The 19,744-nt window shown below is 35.2% G+C and overlaps 1 protein-coding gene across 1 annotated transcript; it reads right to left on the bottom strand.

The window, feature by feature from the left end:
- Window positions 1–1,294: 1,294 nt before the first annotated feature.
- On the bottom strand, window positions 1,295–19,406 carry LOC146146458 (WD repeat-containing protein 44-like). The gene is made up of 22 exons (XM_083389496.1): window positions 19,255–19,406; window positions 18,806–18,863; window positions 16,849–16,945; window positions 16,414–16,469; window positions 15,685–15,862; window positions 14,982–15,135; window positions 14,511–14,654; window positions 13,745–13,830; window positions 13,499–13,590; window positions 11,806–11,868; window positions 10,820–10,894; window positions 10,156–10,339; window positions 9,037–9,374; window positions 8,389–8,527; window positions 7,017–7,204; window positions 6,474–6,596; window positions 5,699–5,809; window positions 4,832–4,942; window positions 4,124–4,231; window positions 3,338–3,447; window positions 2,300–2,433; window positions 1,295–1,621 (listed from the first exon to the last, which is right to left on the bottom strand). Exons 1-22 carry the CDS (start codon window positions 19,311–19,313, stop codon window positions 1,452–1,454), a joined length of 2,778 nt encoding a protein of 925 aa, XP_083245622.1. The 5' UTR covers window positions 19,314–19,406; the 3' UTR covers window positions 1,295–1,451.
- Window positions 19,407–19,744: the final 338 nt, after the last annotated feature.

The raw sequence follows: 19,744 nt of genomic DNA on the forward strand, positions 1-19,744 counted from the left end.
TGGCAATATGTATATTTAACAATTGCCTACTTTTTCGTAATGAGGTACCACCTCTCTCATCTAAGGCTAAGTTGCACAATGTTAACGGCTCTTCACGATCTACGTAAAATCAGCAGTAGCGTTTGTACCGAAATCAGTTGTTCAAGAAGAATTTAAACCTAATTTGTTTGCAAAACAAGGCATTGGCCTCTTTAAAGCAAGTCTGTGGAGAAAAAGACCCGAGTGACGAGTTGCAAAGTTTAATAAGTTATAGCTTTTGATGCACGCAAAAAATATACCACCTACCATGGATCAGGGGTCCGCAAATAGTTTTTGACGCGTCCCAAGTGCTTCGAATTGTTTTAATTAAAATAACTTTGCTAAAAAACACACAGTAACTTATTGTGTTTCTATTTATAAATCTGGGCTATGTGTTTTGTTTATTTTAAGAGAAAGGCCCCCCGGACACCTGCCATAGAACATTGGTTGGCAACAGTTTAATCTAGCAAGAGTTGGAAGCACAAGGTTTATAAAACCAATGTTTTTATCATTTTTTTTATTTTATCTTTCGACTAGCTCTTTTATCTTAAGTTATTTAAAGAACTTGAATGTTTTTTTCTACACATAACACGTATTACAATGTGCAATTTATAGAACTGTTCACAATTCTAGACATATTGTTCCAAACATTTCTACGATTTAGGATTTATTCGCGCATTACGATATTTTGACCCCAATGGAAAAAAATGTACTGTGAACTTATGACGTAGCAATGTAACATTTTCTTTAAAGTAACTTTACCTAAAACGGGATCTACTCCAGGTTTGTACCTGTAAGTTTAAAATAAATTCGCTCTAAATTCGAAACCCTTCTTTCTGTGCGCAACCAACACATTAAATATAATCACGATATATTTGCAACGAAGCCATTCAAAAAATTCAACAAAAACACGAAAAACGCAGCAGATTTCAAACTTTAAACGAAGACGTTTCTAAGCAAAAAAATCCGCTTATGCGTCACAAGTTGGTCGTCATTAATCATTACGTCATAGAAGTGACGTCATAATTATCAAACCAAATAATCAATCCACGATTATTGATGACGTAACACGTGGAGATTTATCATCGATTCGCGGCAAATTATTTCAACGAAAAACAAAACAAAAAACTAGCGGAAGTGCAGAAATCAGTTCCGGGAGTTCCCCGTAAATAGCTCAGCCAGGTTTACCCCTCAGCGTTTGGGGTAATCCCCTAACCCCAGTTATAAGTTGTCCTCGGCCTTGAACTTCTTCCCCAACTTTAATTACCCTCATTTATTTTAATCGATTCTATTCAAACATTAAACTTAAAAAAATATAAACTATTTCTTAAAAGAACAACTCTATTTGGGGAAAACCCCGGAATCCACAATGTTCTTGGGTGAGGGGATCTCCCGAGAGCTCAATGTGTGTTGTGACCGAACAATGGTCGAGGTCACGTGGGCGCGAAGATCTTAATAACCCCGTTGAAGTCAGCTGATATGATGACGTAATTATCCGAAGCGAGGAGCGAAGATTTGCGAAGTTTCCCGAAGTTGGATCCGGGCTCGTTCCGCTTCTGTGGTTTTGGCGCGAAAATTGCGCACGTGACCACGGCGTTGTGGGCTGCGAGGGACGTGATTGGTTAAAACAAGCACGTGATCATATATCATTCTTTATTTCCAAATTTTTGTGCCAACTTTGTCCAATTTAAAACGCCATATATTTTTTACTTCCGTTTTTACTTTAAAATACATTTGTCAGTTGAAATAAGAGTAAGATTTTATTGTTTTGTGATATTCCACTTAATTATGTGTGAGATTGGTTTTGTTTGTCCTTAATATGAAGGTTAGTGCGATGGTAACACTGGTTATAGAGTGATTTGTTCCGCTTGTGCTGCTTGAGTTTTAGTGGCACATAAGCCGTGGAACAAAAGGAACAAAATTAAGCAGAAAATGGAAATGGCGAATAAACCAGAATTCGTCCCAAGTCAATTTGGATGCGAAATTAGACTTTGGTGAAACTGAATGTTGAAAAGACACGACAGTGATTTAGTATGAAAAGCAATCATGTCTTGCCTGTAGATTTATGCTTTTCAACATTTTATAGTAAAGTGTAATTTCGCCCCAAATTTACCTGAGACGAATTCTAGTTCATCGAGCTTTGTCTATCATTGATCGACTGATGCGGTCAGTAAGCACTAACAAGCACTTCACATTTCAACCTTTGTATATCGATAAGTATGGATGAAAGGAACGATATGTACACGATACGATACTATCGACCGACCGACGATAATCTCACCTCTGATGCATTCCCAGGCGTCATTTCTGTCGCGCCGGAACGACGATAGTTTGGTGACATCTGGTGGTAGATGTGTGCGCCAGATGTAGATGGACTTATCTTCCGACCCACAAATGATAAAGTTGTTGTCCTGGCTGCGCACACAAGGTGGCGGTAAAGAGTGGTCACGTGTTTAAGAAAGTATTTCAAAAAAAAGTCATGGGTTTATACAAAAACAGTAAACTTTTATTAAAAATTTGGTTTTGAGTAAGTGTTCTACACAAAACGAATTCTAGGCTGAAAACGCCATCTTACTGATTTCACCTAAAAAAAATACAACGGTGTTACAAATAATTAAACGTTTTGACTAAAATTAGTTTAAAATTAGCGCATTCTGAAACTTTTAATATGTTGTAAGCAGGGCTGCAGCTCTGGAGCCGGACTTAAGTGGATTGTTGTATACAGGGATTGGAAAACTACGGACAATGTTAATTATCTGGATCGTCACTTCTTTTACAAACCGGGCACACGACCATCCTCATATATTATTATTTTGCTATTTCGACTATAGGTAATTAATGCAAAAATATTCGGATTTGCGCAAACATAGTGTCCAACGTTCATTCATCTATTCTAGTGTGTTGGCATTTTAGGAAATATTTTCAAGCTAAAATCTACACATTTTAACGAAATAATTGCAAGATAAAACGACCACCTGAGACCTTTATTGACTTGGATTTGTTTCGCGACTAGGAAAGTTTCTCACCCCTGTTGTATTGTGTTTTCCACCCTATTTAGTTACGTTAATGTGTGAAAGAAAAGCTGCAGAGTGGAGTAGGTTTAATTTTTACCCCGCACCTACAACCTGCTAACAACTAAATCATAATGCGAGGAATATTTAAGACGACAACTATTTTATGAATATCCTGTTGCTGCCAGACATTGTTTCAATCGCACAATTGTTCTTCCGGCAAAAAAAAAGTATTTTATCTAAGTATGTAAAAAATTTATTTTTTGTACTAGTACCGGTACAATAAGCTACTGGACCACAACGCTCACCTGAAGCTCGCTTTTATCTGGCTGCTGAGGTTGGTAAGCCCCTTGTACTTGCAAGTTAATGAGAGGTCGCGGAGATCGTACAACCGCACACGGGAGTCGTTGGACGTAACCTGGGTAATAAGGGGTTAGTAGGGGAAGTACCAGTGGGGCTGGGGTGGCCGATTGTATAACATTTTAATATTGCTAATCTAATTTTATCTTATTTTAGGTATAATGACAGAAAAACTTTTAGGATGACATTATTTTTAAGGACATTATCGTTTAATTTAGGAATTCCAGCGACGATTCCGACTTTGAGTTTAAAAAAATAATATAATCAGAACAATTTTTGCAGCTCTAAGCTAATATGTTTGCTTAGCAATCCGGAAAACATAACGTTGAAATAGTCAGTTTGAATAATTTTGCTTGTTGGATCACAGTAATGACGTCATTCAATATAAGAGGCCGCAAGAAGTGATTTCCCGGATGAAATGAATTTGCCCGGTTCAAAATATAAGTGATGGGATATTCTTATACCAGCGGATTAGCCAACATAGCTGCACAAATGCTGTAATGTTGCACAAATGTTAAGCGACGTGGTGTATTTTGAATTAAAAACTCTCAATAAAAAGGTAATTGTCGACGATATTTATAGAACGGTTCATACTCATAGCTGCTCATTCCCCACACAAGATAGATTGTTGTTCCCACAAACCCGTGATAACACATCTCTTAAAAGAGGAGATGTTAACACGACCACGCCCCCTTGTGCGACCCCACCCCTCTGCTCGACCAATCACAGCTCACCAGTATCTTGTGTTCGTTAGGCAGGGGTTCGATCCCGGTAATCTTCCTTCCCTTCTGGTTTCTACCGCGAGATGACCGAACGTGGATCTGCGTGTGGTACTTCAGGTGCTGCAACAAACAACCTCTGTTACGTCACAATATGACGCGCCATTTGGTTTGACACGTGGCTTTTAACTTTTATTCGGGTGATTATTGAATAAATCGATTGAAAATTGTGCCTAGGGTTTTTAATTTGCTTATTAGCAATGACAATAAAAGCTAAATACTGACATTATAAAAAAATCTGATATTAGTTTAATTGGAAACAGTTCATCTACAAATGTGACGGTTGGCGAATTTTTATGCAATTTCTGCTGCGTCTTCACATTTTGGATTAAATTAAAATCCCAAGCGCTCACTTAGAAATAAAATTGTTCAAAAATGCCCATCAGGAAATCAGCAAGGAATGAAGCACAGAATAAAAGATGTTGTAGGCGAAACTAAACCGAAATCTAGCAGTAATGTTTCAAAAAGATCAACTGCATCGACAAAATGTAGCTACCGACAGAATAATAAACCACCAAGTTGAAAAATTCCAACAGCATTTTATCAAAAATGCACAGTACAAAAAAGACGTACTGTATTTTTTATTATCGTAGTTAAAATCGGCAAAAAAAAAACAGTTCAAGGGGGAGATTTGTCCCCTGCAACCGCCCCTTGCTTAATTACCTCTGTGTCGTAGAAGAGGCACCTCCCGTCGTAAGTTCCACAAACTGCGAACTTTCCGCCCTCGCAGAAGTTCACGGTCGTTATGAGCGCCCCACTGCCGCCCGAACCAGCCTGGACGTAAAAAATTTAAAGTAAATATTTGTGACTTTGAATCGAATTATAAAACATTTTTCCATAGTTTTTTAAGCCCCCTAAAAACACGAATTAGACTCCCTTACAAAATTCAGCACATTTTAATCGTGTATATTTTATTTATTGTGAGGAATTTATGTGTTGTTTGCCATGATACAAATTGATACAATCCCTTATAGTGTTGGGGGCCAGGGTTAAGAAACTCCGGGCTAGAAAACAATATTGTATTAAAACAGACATTCACAGCATAATTTGTAGAAACAATGCGTTATATCGTAACACGAGGCTTAAACAGCTACAGTTTGGTTTCAGATCGGCAGCGATATTATCGTGGTATCGGACGAGAACCGATACTTCCACTTGGCGTTTGATCAAAGTTTTCTAATTCTGCCAAAATGGCGTGAGATGACGCACAGTCAGGTTAAAAAACAATTTTATGTTGTCAATCGGCAATTGATATCAAACCTGTAAGGAATTATAATTTCAAAGAAGTTAATTTAATAGTGAACTTTTATTTTCTACCAAATATAGAGCACTCCAGTATCGGACAAATCACTACTATACAAGGATTGAATGATTTTGTTTGAAAATGAAAAATTATTAAGAAACAAAGTAACGAAGAATAATGATTAGTTCAAATAATCCTTCGACTCGAAGGATATTTTTAAATTTTAATTTTCTTTCAAGCCTAACAACATTAACCCGTCAACACTTTGTAAGTGGAGTATTGCTTACATTGGACGATGAATCAGGGCTCACTTCGTTCCACAGAGCGACCTTCTTGTCAGGAATGTTCCACAAACGCAACTTCCCGTCCAACGAACCACTCAAGAAGTACCGGTCGTCCTGCCACAAGCATATTCGTGTTCAATTACAACGTCAAATGCTAAGCTTTATGCAAATTTAAAACTCATAAGTAGGGGACTTGGTTTTTCAGTTCTAAATAGGGGGTGTTTTCTTCCGGTACCTGATATTTTGGACAAAAATCATCGCGGGTTATTAATCATCGGACATCGCAAGAAACACCTTAAATATTTACAAACCTTTCGCTTCCTTTGAAGAAAAAGTAATAACACAACTGGGTAATATATTAGCAATAGTATAAGATTAGACCATATATAACACTTTAAACCAAAATCCAGTGGTCGGCAAACTTTTTTCGTTGCCCAAAACGTTCTTCACAAGCTACTGAGGGAAGCACCGCGACAATGCGGCAACAGGTTGCATTTTGAACGTTCGAATAAATCTTTCAACATCTTGAAAATGAATAAAGATTTTTTCGAACGTTCACAAAATGCCTCTACTTCTGTATGGGCTTGTTGTTTTCGCATTAGTTGTGGCATTGGTATATTAATAGCAACAATTACAACAGACGAAGCACTTGGCATTAAAAAATATACCCAGTTTGGAGACATGACTTATTTATACTGTGTCGTAAAATTTCAAAACCACTGTGTTGCTATAGCGACGATGCGCGCTCACACTCTTTTGTTACGTAACAAGGGGGAACCTTGGGGTGGAACGAGATGGCGGTGACGAAGTCGATATGTTGGAAGCAGCAGAGACACTCCTTCTGCGAGACATGCCACAAACGAACTGTCTTGTCCATTGAAGACGACAGGGTGAAGTAATTCTGTGGAGTTGGATTGGTTATTGTGGGGACACAAAAAGTACTTAAATCGTATAAGGCAGGACTATCTGTAATACAACATATTAAGATCAACGATATAATTCCGTAAATACACAGTAATATGTACCACAAAATAACATCTAAATCGTGTATAAAGCAAATAATCTGTAACACTTAATCAGAGGCGGAATTCGAACGGAAGCTTTCAGAGTTGCAAGAACAACTTGCCGAAAATCGATTAAATCTTGAGCAGAAGACCTCCGAACTAGAAGCGCGCAAAACTGGTTTGAATGAAATGACGCCTGGGAATGTGTATAAAGCGAAATAATCGGTAACAGCATGAATAAATATGTCGGTTCACTCGATCTATTTGCTTTGTTATTCATATTCAAGGTGGAAATATTTAGTTTAATGGTTGAATACCTTCGACCAAGCGAGGTCCAGCACATCTGCTGTGTGTCCGTAGTAAGATGAGAATGGGAGCGACTTGAACGGAGCATCAGGGTCTTCCTCCATCTGCTGATCAACATCCGGATGCGAGTCCTCATCATCAAAAGAAGAAGGTGGCTCCATGCTGCCACGAGGGGGCGTCGCGAACACCGCGCCACGCTCTGGAGAATCAAAGGAAAAAATAGTAATAATACTAATCAATCAAAGAAAAATTAATAACCATAAAAGAAAAGAAAAAATAAGAAAAAAATAATTGATCAAATAAAAAAATTGATATAAAAATCAAAAATAAAATTAATTATTAAAAAAAACATTTGAGAAAAAATATAAATCAATAAATATTAAAATTAATTAAACAACTTTTTTAATTTTTAGAAAATAATTAAAATACGAATGTTCAATTTTGTCAATTTTTGTTTTATTAGAAATGAATGAATTAATTATTTAAACCCGTTCTAAGGAGATTTTCCCAACTAAAGTACATTTTACAATCACTTAAAAAATACTTTTTTACCACAAAATATTGTAACGTAAACGTAAAACTGCTTGTGGTCCCAATATTAATTTAATTTTGCTTAATTGATAAATTTAGGTTTAAAACGAGCTACGGCAAAAATAATTTACTAAACGAAACAGTTGCAAGCTCACAGAAGAGAAATAACTAAAAGCCAACAAACTGTAAGATCAATTTTGTTCCAAAAACTGGAGACAGACAATTTAATTTCATAAAAAACTTGTTCGTAGTTTAAAAGCAGTTCTTAGATTGATGAAACAATATTTGGCAAAAAACGCGGTTTCATTAAAGAATTTTCTTAACGCATTTTTTATTATTTATGCAAGGACACAACAAAACGAGCGCGAAAGAAAAAAATTGTTCATTAAAGATTTTTGTTTCTGTTCATTGAAGAATGTTTAGATCAGCTGGGCCATGGCTCACTGGTGGGCTATGGAAACTTTTTAGGTGGGCCCAGACCAATTTAAAAAAGCTAGATATATCGAAAAATTTACTTTCATTTCACTATACTTAATTTTACAGAAATATTGGTTTGGGGAGGAATTTAGAAGCAATGTAAATGAACGTAAATTCAGAAGCAAGTAGCTCACCAATGCACGGTTGAATAATTAATCTGTTTTGACATATGCTCCGCTATTTTTTGTTCTAAACTTTTGTATAGTTTGTTCTTTCATAAAAATGTATTGGGCCACAGAATTTTTGTGCAACGAAAATTGGCCACGAAAAAAAAAGGGTTGAGAAGCACTGATTTAGATGATCAGTGAGTCAGCAACATTACGACACCTAGCGGTCCATTCTATACATATAATCGTCCACGAGGTGGCGCCGTACCTTTGCTGTCGTACTTCCGTCTCATGTCGTTGAAGAAAGGATACCACTCCTTTAACACCCAAACCCAAATGATGTTGTTTTGACCGGCGGTTGCTAGGAGACGGCCGCAGTGGCTAAACTTCATGCTCCACACCGCCCCCTGGTGGATGCAAAGTTGTCAGTCAACTATAGCATCAAGTTATTATGAGCAACTTTGTTATTTGCACGCCTGGAATGTTCGCAAATTCAAAGATGACGAATTACGAAAAGCAAAGGCAGAGGGTTAAACAAGATTTAAAAACTTAAAACCTTGAAATCTTTGTTCGTTGAACTTAATGATATGTTGATGAGTATTTTGTTAAGTGCCAAGTATTCAGTGTTATTATTTACGTCTCTACAACTTAACACACGGGTTTAGGGAGCTTAGGTTGTTGATAGAAACTTATCACTTCCCGATCAAAGTAAGATTTTGCAGATTTTGCTTTTTGTGCAAAGCAGAGTTGTTTGCACCACGGTTTTATTTTTGTTTTATGCTTAATAATAGGTCAGTATTTCCAGTTTAATTTTGCCTTATATATTGCTGCTTAGATTTAAACCTACTTCGTTCTAATTGTTAAACCTGTTTCCAAAAAAAAAATCTGCTTCAAATGCAAAATAGGTTGAGCTTACGACGTGTACTGCGATGTCCTGGACGAGCTTGAGGTGGCTGAACTGATGCGGACCTTTGTGAGAGGAGGAAGCCTTCGTCTTCACAGAGGAGCTCGCCAGTGAGTCTGAAGCCTCCTCATCACTGGACACATTAAGCGAGTCACTCCTGGATCCGTCATGCTTGGCTTGCTTCACCCTCAGCACTGCACGTTCAACTTTCGTCTCAGCTGCTGCTTTGACCTTGCGCGCGCCCTTGCCAAGTATGCGCTTGAAGCGCTTGCTCTTCACCCGCAACTTGCCGCCCCCTCCACTTCCACTGCTGCCCTCCGCGGGTTTCGAACCCGGGACCGCATCGCCACCTGCGCATGTCAATGACGCGTTAACAACGTGTTTGAAACAACTTGTCTAAATCAGAGTTGGAACAATTGTAATTGATGTAATTAATTACAGTTTGAAGATAATTGTAATTGTAATTGAACAGAATTAATGTTAATTGATCCAACTCTGGTCTAAATTATTTCCCCTTTTTGAAAGTGGGATCAGATCGATTGACTGATCATGATAACTCCGTTAAATTGAAAACAAATCACGTGACACTTTTCCGCGCATTAAGTAGTTAGTATGAATAAATGTTTAACTTATTATTGCATCGTGGTTTGTGATTTTTACTTATTTTACGTTTATGGGATCCCGCAATATTTTAAGGAAGTCCTAACACGTCATCTTCTTACTGATTTGTGTAGCTAGTAAAATTACGTCATCAACTTATTGCGTCATTTAGAGCAGTGGTTCTCAATCTTTTATGGCTAGCAGCCCCCTTTAGAAATAACAAATAAATTGCGGCACCCCTACAAGATTTTTCTGTAGGATATTCGGAATTATACCACTCTAATCTTTACAAAAAAAGTTGTAAGAAAATCAGATTTAAAAATCAGATTTTTGAAGATTCTCAAATATCTCTCGGCACACTTGAGCATTAGAATCGTTACATTAGGGATCCGCGGCACCCTGGTTGAGAACCACTGGTCTAGCTTGTGTAATTACCTCATCAACTTACTTATTTGTTTAGTTAGTAAAAATAGTTTGAAACCACTGTGTTGGCCAAAAGTTTGGGCACAAAGATAAAAATGTCAGAATTACCTATTGTGATGTCATCACTTGCAACAGAGAGGGTTTCTTCATCGGAGCGAAATAATTGTTGTGAGGGGTCAGGGGGTGCAGAGGTGGTGGGGGTCGGGGGGTCTTCCTGGGGCCCACCGGGGTAGGAGAACTCCTTGGTGCGGCTCATTATTTGCAGGGCGAGTGGGTTGAGACACTGGGACACCTTCACATGGAATGATGCGTTAGTACTGAGTATGGAGGTTGTTTATAGGTCACCATTTAAAAAAGGGGAGCTTAAACATGTTTTGAAGTTTAAAGGTTTAAATAGTTTATAATTTAGAGTTATGTAACACACCTATGAGCGGGTTGCTGAATATCCGCCTTATTTTATTTTACAAAAATAGAGTCTGAGCTGGGCTCATGACCCGACAAAACCGCACATTTGACCGGAGTCGGACTCAAGTTTATTTTTTGGCCAGAGTTGGACCCGGGTTTTCACCAAACTCCGCAGTCCTGGTTTTAAGTTCAGATTTATATTTCTGTATTATTTATTATTGTTAATGTTTATTTATTTGCGTTCCATTTGAATCTGGAAGGTATTTGTTGTTTATGAACCATCACCTGTGTTTATTAACTTATAATAACGACTTCAGTGGTTATTCAACTTTACACAAAACTTTCATCGAAAAAATATAAGTTTAACCTGCTCTGCAGCGACACTTAGTGGCATAGTTTGGCCAGTGTCCAAGTTTCGAACGATAACTGTCGACAAGATTTCCTAAAACAACATAAAAAATTTTCGTGTTTATGTGAAAACTGTTAATTTAAAAATCTGGGATTACTAAAACAATTTAACAGTTAAAATTATTCTATATTATAAAATTTTTCATCGACAACAAATATTTTTTTGTCTTGATGATAAATTAAAGTTGTTTATAAAACTAAAAAAAGGACTAAAAAAGAAGCATGCAAGTTAGTTGTTAGTTGGTTGTCTGCAAATTGTAAAACATAAGATGAATAAAGGATGTTAAAATATTATCCTGTTGATTTATAAAAGAACCAAATTGAAAGGTAAAAGAAAAAGAAAAAAATGTGAGTATTAGCAGGACATGTTAAGCGAACATTGTTACAACTAATTAGCAGGTTGGAATTAAATACACTTAATAAGAAAATATCACCAAAAAACACCAAAGTTAAGATGTGTTTTTCACCAAGAAACACAACTTTTCAACATTTGATTAAAATCTACGAAAAACGGCTCATGAAATAATTAAGTATAATTAAAAAAGTAATTTTCAAACACTACACTAAGTGATTCACTACAACACATTTTATTAAGTTCGAAACACAAAAGTTAATACCATAATAAGTATTTCCATCAACAAGTAGGTTCTTTAATAAAGGCCATTAAACCAAAAAAAGCTTGCTTAAGGTAAAATAACAAATAAACCTCTAAAAACCAACAAACCATTCAATGCTTAAGAAAACTAAATTAGGACAAAACTAATAGAATTAAGCAAATTATTCAGTGATAATTATGTGCAAGAAAAAATAATTTCATAAAAAAACAATTCAAATTTAAAGTTCAATAGAAAGAGTTCTGAAAAACCAGTGGAAAAATCCCAGCAGTAAGGTTTTCATGCTAAAGTTTAAAGATTTCTAAGCAGCCACTACAAGCAAGTAACGTACGAGGGGTGGCGTCGAATCAATTCGCAACACCGAGCTCTTGGAAAGCTCAGACCACGTCCGCGTCTGCTCACCAACAAAAATAAAACAAACAGCAACTTAGGATCTCAGCTGTTGGATGTTAGAACAAAAATGTAAAGTACGGTGGACAAAAACAATATTGTACGCACAGTGATTAATTTTTAAGTTGGTAAAAGTATTTTTCGGGGGGTTGTGTGACGGAGATGTTTATCTGTTTATTTTCATTAACAAATTTAAAATTAAACTGTTTTTTAATCAAGATTTACTTTTTTTTATACATGGGTTGAAATTTTTTCTTTAAATAAAAACACAAAAGAGCAACATAAAAATGTACGTATTTATTTGTGCAATAAATACAAAACAAAATAATGTGCTGAAAATAAATATAACTATATTTTGGAAGAAATTAGGAGAAACTTTTCATAGTTAATGTCATCGATATATTTAAGGCTTTTAAAATATAATTTTATAAGCGCATGTGAAATGTTGTGGCATGGTTTTAATTTTACAAATAATTTACACCATAAGCCTTTCATTATTAATTATTGTAGATTTAGTATGACGTAACTTTAGAGCTAAATGTTGCAGATAATTTCAAGGAAACACTGACATTGCCACAAAAAAGTCTTTCTTGCAACTTTCAAACTTTTACATATTAGGACTGTTTTCACAAAGTTTGTAAATATTTTTCTGCAGAATTTTGCTCCAGAATGTACAAAACGGAATGTCATTAACTCACTCCACTTTGGAGCATAATGGTTGGAGTTTGTAGTAAGACGTAATAGGAATATCAAAGCCCATACAGAAGTAGGTAGCATTTTGGACGTTTCGAATATCTCTTTATTCATTTTCAACATCAAATAAAGAGTTATTCGAAACATTCAAAATGATACCTACTTCTGTATGGGCTTTGATATTCTTATTAAGACTCCACTTTGATCTCTAATCTATGTTTATTTTAGGCTTTTTTTTAATGGTGTCTTGTAATGCAACGAATAGTTATTTAAGCATTTGCCGAAATGTTCCAGCCACGTGTGTTAGCAACAGGCAAAACTAGCAAGTGCAACATTAGTTATGTGCAATAATGACCATTGCTGCTAACAAAATATCGCTGACTTGAATACAAAGCGTTAAAAAAATGTAAAAAACTTTAGTGCAAATTATTAAGCAGAAACAATAACATTAGTTGGGGATTGTTCAACAGAAAATAAATGAATGGATTTGACTTGCAAATTCAGAGTTTATTAAAATTGGATGATGACACTAATCCATCCAATATAAAAGCACTGTGGGCTTTACAAACTAATATTTACTGGGGCTTTAACAAAAATAAAATTCTGTCAACAAAATGCCCTTTTGATAATTCCACAACAAATCTAGAAGTAATGGAGAACTTTGGCAAAATCTGTTTGGTCTTTTAATTAAAAAGTATTATCTCGCCTAAGGTAGCCCATATGTCAGCCGCTCTGTTAGCTTTTTTAGGGGTTATTTATATTAACAACTAATCTGAGTGTAGTTTCCATTAAAAACTAGGGATTTACAACTTTTAAGTCAAATCTGTCCCTATTTTATTTACAAGTTTTGCAACCCTAAACAGTAATAAAATAGAAAATTTTGACCAAAAAAATAGTTTGCTAGGCCCCAGAAAGCGATTTTATTATTTTATTTCTGTCACCTCTTCCAGGTTGCTTGGTCCCGGTTGTGCCGGGGGCTGTGGTTCACTCGGTGCCGGAACCGTTGGGGAAAAAGTTGGTGAAGGGGGTTTTTCTGGGGACAATTGAAGTGAAGTTGAAGTAACTGGGCAAATAAATTACAATTTACCAACAGCATACAGCAGCAAAAGTAATATGTTGGCTGAGTTCTACATACTATCTATTGGTAGGTTAATATGAAAACACAACATAATTTACAAAGGCCCAACCTGCTGCAATATTCTTGCTGTGTTTTTCACTTGTCAAGCTGTCTTTTGATGAATAACGTTTGGTCAGGGAAGACATAAAGTTCTTCCTGCAAGGAAATGACATGTTTTAAAGTTGTTTTGATGTCTAAAGCCGGCAGTTTTTTGCAAATTGTTAAGTTATACAAAGTTTTATCGGCTTTTACCAAGGAACATTTTTATTTGGCTACCGGCTTGCAATGCATCTCTAACCTAAGCTTAAATAAATTCATTAAAGGGGGGATATTTAACACTTTAAACCTAAAAATCCTATGTTCTGTATAATATGTAAACTTTAATTTATTGCTGGTAGTTCACAAAATAAAGTGTAATAAAAAAGCAATAGCAAAGGGTTGTGCACTCCTAGTCTAAATAATTTGAAAAACAATTTTATTTACTTATAACCAGAGGCTGAAAATATTACAAAATAATATATATTTTAGGATTACCAAAAAAAAAAAAAAAAAAAAAAAAACAATATTAAGATTCCCAAAAACAAGTTAAAAATTTAAAGATTTTCATTTTCTTTAATGCATCCATAATTTTTTACAAATTTTGGAAAAAAATTTAACGTAAAAACAATTTCTAATTACAGATTGGTTCCAAATTTAACTTAACATGAATTAAGTTATTAAGTTGACACGAGTTATGACTGATACATTTATACAGCATTGATTCACCGAAATGAATACAAATTGGTGGAAATGAACTTTTATTTTGAATAAAAAAGTAGCTTTTATTCACACTTCACCTTGGCTTGGGCTGTGTTGTGTCGTTTTGGCTTGACGATGAAGTTGACTTTGTGCGCTGCAAATCGTCTTTCAACGCATCGGCGAATTCTTTGGTGATGTTGTCGACCGTTGTGTTCGGAGTCAGCAAATTATCGTCGCCATGGCTCAACATGAAGAAGTTGCAATTAAATGTAGAAAAGTTGGGAAAAAGACTTTGTAATTCACAAGAGTCCTACATTTGCCATATTAATCAGCCGAGTAAAATAAATTATAAAAAAGATATGACAAAAAAAATTATTTCAATTTTATTGATTTTATTTTTAATTAAAAAAAAATGTACAAATATAATTTAGTATAGGACAGTTTCCTGAAGCACCAATCAACTTTAAAGTGGCCACAAGTAGGTTGTACATTTTTAACGTATTACAAAAGTTTTTTACATGTTCTGTATTCAAAGAAAGTATGTCTTTACAAGAATAACTTGAACTCACCCAAATGTTAGCTTGGCCGGGGGTGCAGACTTCGGGGGTGGGGGCCGTTTAGGGGGCTCCTTGGGCCTGGGGGGTGGGGGTCTGTTGGGCCTGGGGAGGGACAGGTGGGTTTTGGGCGGGGGCTGATACGTAGACTTCTTGGGTTGGCTCACGTCTGAAGAATAAATGGAAATTTTATAATTTTATTCCATAAAGAGATTTCTGCAAAAACGTCAGCAAAAAAACGAGGATACACATGACAAGCACAAAATATTGATCTATGTCAGTGGTTTTCAACCTTTGTAAGCAACGGAGCAAAATTTGAACAGTCGATATTAAAAAAGAGCCGCAAAAAGATCAAGCAGGTTATTAAAAATAAATTTTAATGTATAACAACAAATCACATCAAAGAAGGCAAAATGTTTCCCTCCCCATTTACTCTGAAACGTTCTATTTTTTTGCTAAACAAGACAAGCTGGATTCAAAAGAATATACCGCAATTGAGAACCACTGATCTGTGGTGACAATGTTATAATTACCTTGCAAACAATATAACATTAAAGAGTTCAATGCATTTCAAATAGCAAACAAACAATTTATTTTGCAAGTTTATGCAGATCTATGTTGGCTTTCTACAATATACACAGTCTGCCTATTGTTGGCATAGCAACAACAAACATATGGCTGTGTGAAACAATGGGACATTATGACATCATAACCTCACCAATGCTCTCAACCATGACCGGTTGCACCCCCGGCAGGTCGATGGGTCGCTCTTGTATGCAAGCGACGAGGTCGGGCTTCGAGCTCGATGTCTGCGATATCGTTTCCAGCTTCTGGTCATCGCCTCGCTGCTTATCGACCCCACAATCTTCACCCAGCTCATCCGTTCCCAGTTTTTCCTGAATATATTTAATTGTCAATTATTGTCGAGCACAATTTTTGTTTTCTTTTTTTATTGTTTTCTTCTTTCCTAAGCCCTAGAGATCAGTGTATTCAGTTTAGTAGATTTGGACCTTAATGTAACCACCATGTAACACTGTAGTCAAACACTGGGTTCTCACAAACTAATCACGTTAAAGTTGCAAACTTAACTGGGAATTCACTGTAAATCAAAGGATAATAGGACAATATCAAACTAATCAGAATCTATGAGAATCTAATTGTTACATATTTTACTTTACAACACTAGTCACAAGGCTTTTAAATGTAACATCTGTAGACCATGGTGACTTCATACTTGGGGAGAATTGTTACCAAAAAGTTACATTTCTTCCTACTTGTTACGGTTAATTTATATAAACAAAGAGTAAAAAGCATACTTTTACAAGCTTCGGTTGTTATGTTCAGCTTTCTTGAAATTATGTTTACTTTTTCCTAAGTGCGACTTTTAGTTTAACAGATGTATAGCTAACTGCTTAACAATCCGGAAACCATAAATAACAATGTTTACCTGGACACTTGTGTGGTGTTGGAAGGGTTCATTGTCAGCAGGACTTTTGTCATTTTCTTAAAAAATATACTTTATAAAATACAAGTTGGTTTGTTTGATGCTACATTTTTAAACATATTAAGATTAAAAAATAAGTAATCTAAAGTTGGCACTATCTATTTAAAAACTTGCATAAACACAATGAGCTTAAGTCAGAAGTAAAACTATCGATTCTAGGATAAACATTTATCAGGCATTGGGCTTTACAACGATAAGTAACTAGCTGGAAATAATTGTAGAACTCTGCTTTCACAAGAAGAGTGATTTATTTTAGTGGAGCTAACTCTATTTATGAATTATATAAAATAGATAACAAAAAATAAACACAATAAAGTAAACTATGCTGTTGCTTTAACGCCCACTTATTAAGTTTTATACAAACTTGTTGAGACTTACCAACAGTTACAACTGAAACATTGCTTGCGTTTTCCTGAAGTAAATGTGCAAGTGAAAGATCGCCTCCCAACCTGCTTGGAGAGTTCGGGTTCGAAGACTGGAATAAAAACACAAGGAAACTAGACAGGGTGTGCGGTTTTTGTATATTTTTCCAGGGGGTATAGCGCGGTTCTACTCTATTATATCAGGGGGTATGGTGCGGTTCTGCTATATTATACCAGGGGTGTACAGCGCAGTTCTACTATATTTTACCAGGGTGTCATTCCTTAGTTATTCTACATTCTTTAAACGGGTCTTATTTGTCAGTGTCCATATACTCCCAATGTTGTGCTTCCAGTTTCGGTGCTTTAGCAGGCAAAAGCGGATGTGGCCCGAAGTTGCGTGGTATAGGTTGGACATGGTGCACTTTTACAAGATTGATTGCCAGTGGTCTTAATATAAATTTGGCTGCGAAGCAAGCCTATAACTTGTCTTTATAACTAAAAAATATTTGACAATTTTTTCTTGCACCCCTGTACGCCTCTCATTGGGGACAAAAGTCAATAGTGTGACGTAATCGATTTAGTTCTTTACAGCTACATACTCTAACCTAGCGGCAGAAAACCTTCAATGCAGAATTTGTTCATATCGCTTGCTTTATTCTGTCCGCGAAGCGTCTGGCTGCCTACTGTGCTTTTTTTGTCCAGCGCGTGCAACATTCATTGTGCGAAGTGGCTTGTCTCAGTGAAACTAAGCACGTGCGACTTGCCTTTTAAAAAGAGGCTTCTCTTAGTAAATTAACTTATTGCTTTTACAAAACAACATATTTTACCGCCGCAGATTGAAATGAAAAATTGTGGAGGCAGTGTACACCACTCTGTTTCCAGTTTTTGTTCTATGAATGAAATCACTTTAATTTCTATATTTTTGTTTAGTTATTTTCCTTCATAGGTTAATTATTTTAAATTGAAGTTCAAAATTGGCCTGAGGAGCAATCTATAATTTGTCTTTATAATTGAAAACTATTTAACAATGTTTTCTTTAGTTTTTTAGACACCTCTAAACACAAAAACGGCCGAATTTTAATTTTACCCCCCTAAAATACTCCCCTATTTTCAAGAGGTAAAATGTTTATTTTAACATCAGCTTTGAATTATTCTCTAACATTTGTGAAATTTTCAGAGTTTTATGTCATTTCCTTCTAGTGTAAATATATCATTGAAATTTCCTAAAGTGTTGTGCATTTTGACCCCCCGGATGAAAAGTTCAGGGGTAAGGTTTAAAATTTTGTTACTTAGCATTGTATATGTCATGTATCCATCATCCATAAATATATCAGATTTTTTTTACATTTTTTCATCTCTGAAAAGTGCCGAAAACCAAAATTAACAAAAAATGACAGTTTTACCCCCCTAAAAACCACCCCTTAGAACCTAGCCAATTTTTTTTTATATTAGAAGCAACTTTGGGAGGGCATTTAACAGTTGTGAAAATTTCATGTTCCAACTATGTTTTTTTCCTTGTCAAAAGTGAGCCATAAAAATTGACTGAAAAAAAAAAAAAAAAAAAAAAATAATAATTCGGATAAAAACAACATGTGTCCAAAAAAAAATTTTTTTTTTCGGGCCACATAATTAAGACCTACAATTATAATATTTACAGTCACATACCGAAAAAAAACATTTTAATAAATACATTTCTCACAAAAACTAAATTTTGAAAAGGCGGAAGTTTAATAGGGTAATCAAGTGGCACTATATAAAGACAAATTGTATTAAATTTTTGACAAGTTTTTGCGCTTCATCAGATCAAAGTAAAAAAAATATCCTGTCTAAAAAGTTAAGTAGAAAAGTTAAATAAATTCAGTGTTAAAATATTGACTTAATGGACTTTTAATTGATGAATTGCATTAGGGTACCCCTTCATTATGTAAAATCATTGAAATGTAAATATATGGTTTGCAAACACAAAAATTTACCTGAAGATTATTTTCGAATGCGTCGTCAACTGAAACTAAAATCGGTGATGATGGGCATCTGAAACAACATTTCATCAGAAAAATGGTTAGATATTTTATAAAGAAGAAAATTATTATATATTTTATAAAGATTAACAACACGCGCTTTGAGTCACAAATATATGGGAAACTGAAAAATCCAATACAAAATGTTTTGGTAGAATCCTACAACATTTTCGTATGGGGGTTTTATATTGCTAACAATATCTGGGTTGGGGTGAGTTAGCGTTTAGGTTCGGTTGGGTTTAGTATTAATATTATATTTATTCTTACATATTTATGCCTTCCTTGCAATTTCAACTTTGAAAACTCGTTTCATCACATGGTTAATATAAATGAGGTACGGTTCTAGACCAGCACCGAAAGTTTAAATTAGTTTTATAGAAACATATACAAATAAAAGTAGACACCTCGGTGAAGTTATGTCTTGTCTTGCATCAAAGAAATCATCGGAATCACTGTCATCCATTGTTGAATATCCTAAGTTTCACAAAATAATCCACAAATGATCACCTTTCCAATACTTCACATTATCAAATATAAAGTTTGTTAATCTTCTAAATCTTTCTAAATGAAATAATTAGGTAAAAACGATTAATTAAGTTGTTGTTTTATTGACAAAAGATTTCTCACAAAACGTTAATTGCAGTTTCATGATAACACCCAAAGTTTTAACGGAGTTCGCCAAATTGGAACATGAAGTTAATTTTACGAAAATGAAAAAAACCGATTGAAACTTCCTTATGTGTTAACAACGAAAGAAGTTTTATGGATTAAAGCAAAATCACTTGACACGTTAACAATTACAGAATAAATTTCGATTTAAATCTAAAAAAATGCACCACCTTAAAATTCTGACGTAAAAACAGAATATGCAGTGACACGCTTGAGTGATTCCCC

This window comes from Ascidiella aspersa, chromosome 5 (genome assembly GCF_963924565.1).
Source record: "Ascidiella aspersa chromosome 5, kaAscAspe10.2, whole genome shotgun sequence".
NCBI lineage: Eukaryota > Metazoa > Chordata > Ascidiacea > Phlebobranchia > Ascidiidae > Ascidiella > Ascidiella aspersa.

What these genes read in the sequence shown, in the direction of transcription:
- LOC146146458 (XM_083389496.1), bottom strand. Translation starts at nt 19,313, where the DNA reads ATGGATGACAGTGATTCCGATGATTTCTTTGATGCAAGACAAGACATA. An exon ending in TGTTTCAGTTGTAACTGTTG is followed by an intron (nt 16,470 to 16,848) that starts GTAAGTCTCAAC and finishes ATATTTTTTAAG; the next exon opens with AAAATGACAAAAGTCCTGCT. An exon ending in AACACCACACAAGTGTCCAG is followed by an intron (nt 15,863 to 16,413) that starts GTAAACATTGTT and finishes AAATATATTCAG; the next exon opens with GAAAAACTGGGAACGGATGA.